Source organism: Pagrus pagrus, assembly GCF_965226575.1.
Source record: "Pagrus pagrus genome assembly, chromosome: 9".
Taxonomy (NCBI): Eukaryota; Metazoa; Chordata; class Actinopteri; order Spariformes; family Sparidae; genus Pagrus; species Pagrus pagrus.
This window is the reverse complement of record NC_140193.1, coordinates 19,905,710-19,912,967: the sequence shown is the minus strand read 5'-3', so window position 1 is coordinate 19,912,967 and position 7,258 is coordinate 19,905,710. Positions and strand designations below refer to the sequence as shown.

At 38.1% G+C, this 7,258-nt stretch overlaps 1 protein-coding gene across 1 annotated transcript; it reads right to left on the bottom strand.

Moving 5' to 3' along the window:
• Positions 1-4,961: 4,961 nt before the first annotated feature.
• On the bottom strand, positions 4,962-7,258 carry LOC311262923 (cell surface glycoprotein CD200 receptor 1-like; the record flags this gene model as incomplete). Its single annotated transcript, XM_084362672.1, has 6 exons — positions 7,175-7,258; positions 6,142-6,450; positions 5,491-5,760; positions 5,274-5,370; positions 5,143-5,185; positions 4,962-5,051 (listed from the first exon to the last, which is right to left on the bottom strand). The coding sequence occupies exons 1-6, from the start codon at positions 7,248-7,250 to the stop codon at positions 4,962-4,964; spliced, it is 885 nt and encodes a 294-aa protein (XP_084218798.1). The 5' UTR covers positions 7,251-7,258.

Here is a 7,258-nt window from a genome sequence, read left to right as displayed (position 1 = left end):
TGAGCCTCCTTTCATATTGAACAGAGAGAAACAGTATCTGACAGCAATACTCCAAGCTGTCAGGATGCGTTCCCCCTGCTGTAAATGGTCAAATTTAATGATATCAGCCTGAAAATCACTGGACTTGTCTTTTGTGGGGAAAGAAGTCAGCAGTATGAATTTGAGTAATTCAGTAGTACTCCAAGCTGCTTTACCTGCTATAATGGAGCTGGATTCAAGACAAATGTGAGAAAATAGCGATTTATGTTTAGCCTATGAATGAATGAGCATTCTTCCAAAAGTCCATAATATTCAAAATGAAAAGTCTCTCACAAATATAATTTTTTTTATTGATAGAAATAACAGTAGTTGGTTGTGTTAATAAAGACATAAAAACACAAACATATGTGCTGTTGTCCCAGTTTAAAAATATAACTTGACAGTCATGAAATTTGGATTTCACTCCTACAATTCAACATCTTCAGATAAAACTCGCTAACAAAAGTCAGTTGTGAACCTCAGCTCTCTCCACAGTGCCTCTGTGGTACGAGCACAACAGCTCGGGGGCGAGCTTTTTGTGAACGCGCGCTTCCTTCGCCCTTCGGGCCATTTCGGAAGGGGGCGGGACTAGGGGAAACACATCTCCACGAGGAAACAGAGCTCGATACAACACCGGCCCTGGGCATAGGCAGTATCATCCACGGGGGGCGCCGCAAACGGGGGAGAAAATTATAATAATAATAATAATAATAATAATATTAATAATAATATTTTTTACCAGCGCTATTACTAATATTTTTTCGAAATATTATATAAGCCCACAGCAACATAACTTCATAGCAAAGCTTATTAAATAATGGAGAGACCTTTCTTCTGGGTTCCTGGCTCGTTGCACTGCACCTGCCCTCTGTGAGGGGGCGGGGTCGAGAGGCGAGCTGCCTGAATCTGACCGGACCGTGACCCAAGGGAGACGTTTATTGACACTGTAGCGGAACCACAATGTCCAAAAGACTGAAACCATCCGGCGCCCATGGAAGGAAAAGAAGGAAAGAAGAGGAAGAAACACGTGAAAAATAAAGAGGTACAGTAACGTCAATGTGATGCAGTGAATGAAACTAATAGTTTAATGCATCATAGTTATCGTTGTTGGAGCAGAGTGTTAGCTTGCTAGCTTACTTCGGACGATAGTAGCATTGTTTAATAATCAGTAAAAAGATGAGTCGACGTAAGTTAATGTTACTCCACCTTAAATTCATCAGGGACATTTGGAAAGTTAACGTCAGGTCTGCCCAGGTGTTATTTTAACCTGTTGGCTGTGTTTCCTGCTTGTATGTCAGTTGAAATGCTATTAGTTTTCCATCCCCTTTATAAGTAATAGGGTAGTTGTAAGCCTTTGGTTTATTGTGTCACAGTTTATGTTTGTTAAAATCTACATCAATGTTAAAGTGTATTACTGTTAATACTCCATACCTTAGCTTTCCCATATCATTCATAGGCTACACATAGCTATATATAAGTTTCACTGCACTTTACTTTAGTCTATATTAGTCTTATGTATAGCAAACACCAAGCATCTTAGTCAGCTGCAAATATGGCTTGGCCCGGAAAAAATTCTGACAAAAGGTTTCTCAGTGGTTTACAGTAGTATCAGATGTAATTGAAAACATACTAAAAGTTTACCAAAGTTTGACTCCAAGAAAGGCCCCATTTTCAAAATGTATTCCTCCTAGACCAGGAACATTGGTGCCTGATACATGTTTTGGGCATGTAATATTATAATTAGCATTTTTGATAAGTGATAACAAGTACAATTATATATTAAAGCAAGTGGTTACAAGCGTATTTATTTGAAAAATAAGTACAATTTTCCTTAAGTAATTGCATATTTCTCCTTTATCATATCGTTTTGCCTAGTGTTGGTGGTTTCTGTGGTTCATAACCATTCTTTTCAGTCCAATAATGAATAAATTCATTAGAACTGTGTGGTACTGTAAAATAAGTCAAAACAGGGCTGCCACCAAATCATGATGATCCTCTTTTTTTTAATGAACTACTCCTAAGGATTGCTGCAGCTCAGGGACACTGCCTTATTGGTGGCGATTTTAACTTGGTCTTTAATCCAACTATGGACCGTTCCTTGCCTAAATCACCCACGCCATCAAAGGCAGCCGTGATTTTGAACCATGGTATAAAAGAGTTGGGTCTATGTGATGTCTGGCGCACTCTCAATCCTAATAAGAAGGATTTCTCCTTTTTCTCTAACGTTCATAAATCTTATTCCAAAGTGAATTCTGCCTCCATTGCAATTATATGGGATGCCTTAAGACATTCATGAGGGGATGTATTTTGTCTTACAGTTCATATAAATCAAGGGAAAGGAGAAAATAATTGACAAAATTAGATGAAGAAATTAGAACACTTGAACAAAAACATTCTGACACCAAAAGAATGGACATTTTAAATTCTTTGACTGTGAAACAAATACAGTATAATAATTTATGTACTACCAAGGCCGAAGCAGCTTTAGCTTGAACCAAGTACCACTATTATGGGTACAGCAATAAAACTGGTAAATTACTAGCATGGCAAATCGAGAAGGGGGAATCAGATAAAATAATTCATTCAATAATTACTGATGATGGCATGTCTCTGACTGACCCATCCAGCTCTCTCGAATTAGCTACCATTACACTATTACCAAAACCTGACAAGGACAGACAAAAATGTAGCTCCTATAGGCCCTTAAGTCTTATAAACGTTGATACAAGGTTATCTCTAAATTGCTTGCTACTATATTAGAAGACATTATGCCAAAAATAATACACCCAGATCAAACTGGGTTCATCAGGAATAGGCAAGGGTCAGATAATGTCCGCCGTTTATTTCATATAATTGATTCTGCACAGATGACAAAAAAGCCTAGGCTTATAATATCAATGGACGTTGAGAAGGCGTTTGACAGGATCGAACCTACCTTTCTATTTCAAATGAATTTTGGTGTAAAATTCATTCACTATCTTAAAACACTTTTCAAGGCACCTAAAGCACAAATATTAATTAATGGAGTCTTGTCGGTCACTTCTCACTTTCTAGAGGGGTCCGACAGGGCTGTTGTGTCTCTCCGTTATTATTCTCGCTTGCCATCGAACCATTTGCTCATGCCAATCCAAGTTAATGCTGCCATCTCTGGTGTCAAATTTGGTACCTCTGAGCATAAAATTACACTCTGAGAGTAGTGACATCAGATGGCTCTCTATAGAACAACATATATTGAAAGCTACCCCATTAAAAAATATCCCCTTGTTGGGATCAAAGAAAACCCTTTCTTTAATAACAAAAAACCCATAATCTTGAGCACTTTTTGTGCATGGCAGGAAACTCATGCAAGTTCCTTCAAATTAGACACTGGCTCCAAGATAACTCTGCTGACTTTCCAAATTTGCCAGTGGAATCCCCCTTTGAGAAGCATCTGCTTGATACACGACTCTCCTCCACGAGAGGACTGATATCCTCTATATACAACATCTTGACCAGAAACTTGCCAATTTCTGATAGACTGTCATTAAAAACAAGTAGGAGACAGACCTAGGTTGTAATTATGAAGATGCCTACTGGCGAAACATATTGGAAAGATCCCCAACGGTACTAATTTCCACTAAACATAGACAAATGCAATTTAATATCTTTCATAGAATTTATCTCACCTCACACAGACTTCATAAGATCAATAGGAATGTCTCTGCCATGTGCCAAAGGTGTAAGGTGAATGAAGGAAAGCTACTCCGTATGCTCTGGACTTGTCCCTATAAGAAATGTTTTTTGTCATTAGCCAGCATGGCTGGGAAAAAAATTATACTAGTGAACTGGAAATCAGAAAACCCACCCTCACAAAAGCACTGGCTGAACAAACTTTCATCATGCTGCACACCAGAGAAAATTCTGTACAATGTCAGGAAAAAGCTGAAACACAGGATATGGGGCTCATTTTTAGCACTTCTCCCTTCAATTAACCCTCTCAGCTAAGTATGCATATCTACTTCTTGTATCCGTCTCTTTTTTTGGACTTTTTTTGGTCTTTTCTTTATCTCTAATAAGGACAGAGTGTTGTGAAATGTGCCAATTTATGGCTGGGTTGGGGGGGTGGGGTGTTTAAATTGCAAGAATGAAGTTACTGTGTTATGTGTTTTTGTATTTTTTTGTATTTTTTTTATTTTTTCTCTTCGTCTTTGTCATTTTGTCTTTTAAACTATAAAAAATGACCCATGTACCTTGTGCGTTGTCAATAAATAAATCTTAAAAAAAACAAAACAGGGCTGCCACGTGAAGGCTCAGTACTGCTAACCCCTTTTATTTTTTTGTTTTATTTTTTTATATATATTTTTATATTTGTTTTAATGCATTTTGATTTTTGTTTGCGTTTTGTTTTTTATATTTTTTCAGTTGTTTCCTCTAAATTTTGGTTTATTTTTTTATGCTTTTTTTCACTGTGACCTTCACTAGATTTACCAGTAGTCGTCACACTCTTCCTCCCATAGAGGTTGATTATAGTGATTCTTACAATAATAGGCAAAATCGTTTACATCCCTGGTTCACCCCAAACAAAGATAAAACCTTACAGTAATCTCACAAAATCATGTATTTCATAAGTGTGTAAATCTTGCCAGTGCAATTTAGACAAGTCCAATGGATTCATAGACCCAGAAAACATGGGGTTAGACACCAAGATTACTTGGCTAGGTCAAATAATGAAGGAGTACACCTTTCTAGTGGTCAAACTTTGGTAAACTTTTAGTATGTTATTCAGGGTTTGGTGTTTTTTTTTCATATATGCAGCTGCCTATCTGTTTTTTATTGAGATGTAATATCCAGTGGTCAAATATACTTCTCTTCTCTCTTCAAATGCACTTTTAAAATATTTCACCACCACCCCAGTGACACAGCATCAGGACTAAAGGGTGTGAGAGCGATGCATGTGCAAGATTTTATGTGAACAAATCTGCAGATGAGTTATAGATAGAGTTGACACGTTGAACATAGCAGGCGTAGGGCTCCACTTCCTCCACATCCTCTGTCTGAAAAAAAAACAAAAAACAGAGAGTTGTCACGAACAAAACTTGTGTAAAACACAGGACTATAAACTGCAGTTACAGAGAGATTACACACCGGTGCAGTTTTAGCTGGCGAGCTGTCGGACTGCTGGCATTGCCTGGTAGAGGGTGGATACACAAAGTAGCTCGGTGACCCAACATAAAAGCTTGCAAGGAGTCATTTTAGTGATTCATTTTCATTCTTACCTCAATATCATTAGTTTTTTTTGTGCAAAAAATAAAACTCCTGCACAAAAAAACACAAGAACCGCAACAGCAGAGATGAACAGCCAAGGAACATAACCTGCAGTGAGAGAGTGAAGGTTTTATAATAACCTGCTGGTCTTCAATATTGCACATCCCATCTATTTACAAAAATTTAAATTAGCTTTCTCATGTGCAATTCATTATGAACAAGTCTGACCTTTTGTGGGATTTGGAACCAAAATCTGCTCCTCTCTCCAGAATGGGTGGCTGATAGCACAGCTCAGGTTTTCTGTGTCCATTCCCTCTGAGATCTCCAGATGACTCTCGACTGTAAAAAACCCATCTGAGACAGACGATGTTTTCACATCCGTTGAGTTTCCGGCGTGTCTCCAGAATATGTTGGCAGCAGGTTTTCCTCTTTTAGCTTTGCACACTGCCACCATCTTGTTGTCTTCTTGCTCAAACCAGGCTGATATACTGGGAGGAACTGAGCCAGGGAGGACAAAACAGAGAAATTAAACTGTTTTCCTTAACCACTGTTTCACTATCTCCTATACTCAGATGAAAATCGTCAGCAGGACTGTGAGATCCGTGCACTATGCCGAGGATCACAGACATTGTGCCTTGAGAGTTTAGAGCAACAGAAAATAGTGACATTATCCCCCATTTTGTTGTTGAAGCAACAGGTTCAGTAGTCGATTTTTCAAGATCTTAGCAAGTAAAACATAAAACTACCTGCCGTAACGTATATAAAGTAAGGAAAGGTAAGCAGAATTTGCGTGATTTGGGTAAAGTGGACATTTAAGAAGTGAACCTTGGTTCATGTTTTCTAAAAAATCATCTATCCTTGTGAGGAGAAAAGTCCTACCTGTGATAGCCACTTTGGTCTCATAACGCACGCTTCCTCCTTTGAAAACCGACTCACATTTGTAGACCCCTTCGTCACCATTTGTGAAGTTTGAGATGTGCAGGTACGGCAGATCGCTGGATGTGATTCTGAGTGACTTGCCATCATTGCATGTGTCTACTCTTCGACCTCCGTCATCTAAGGACATCTTACATTCACCTTTGTATTTCAGCTGTATTGTCCAGAGAATATAAAACGTCTCATCCCATGTCTTATTGCTGCATGTCAAGTTAACATCACTCCATTCGTTGAAGGCTGCGTGTCTGACAACTGAAAAAAAAGGAAAGAATAGTTGCATTATTTTAACACATAGTTGTGCTCTGATTGTACTGATTGTATATTTTAGGTTTGTTATGGAACAAAACACACAGTGCACATGTCCTGATCAACACAAAAACATGTAGAAGAGAGATTCAGTTCTGCATTGGACGTGGAGAAGTGAGGAAAATAAAATAAACTATAAACAGCATGGTACACAGATACAACTTTTGTTATGAAGCATGGCACAGGATACAAACACAGTATCACACAGTACCACATAGATGCTTTATGTTTATTACTGACCATAACATATCCCCATTTATAAATATGTTAAGTAAGAACTAAAACCCGTAACTAATGATCCAAAGCAAACTAATTTTCTTCAAAATGGGCAAACATTTGCTATAGTCCCTTAATAGTTTAAAATAACAATCCAAAATTGACTAAAGACAATCAAGGTGGTTTCTGCGCTGTTTGTTAAGGATGCACAGCCAAGGAGCATGATCTGCAGTGAAGGCTTAGGGTTTATTCATAATCTGCCGGACATCAATACACACACAATGCACATCCTATCTATAAAGAAAAGCTATAATCACCACTATATATGCAGACCTCATCAATACCAAACAGTTACACTGTTATTTATGGGCTGAAAGTTAATGACTCAAACCTAGTCAAAATGTTCCCTCATGCTCTCTTGAAAGTCATTAGATAAAAGAGTGTTATGTCTTACCAGGTCCTAGTCCATAGACACTCACAAATGTGAAACAGTAAAACATCAGCAGACAGGCGTGTGGCAGTCTGTCCATTAGGCTTG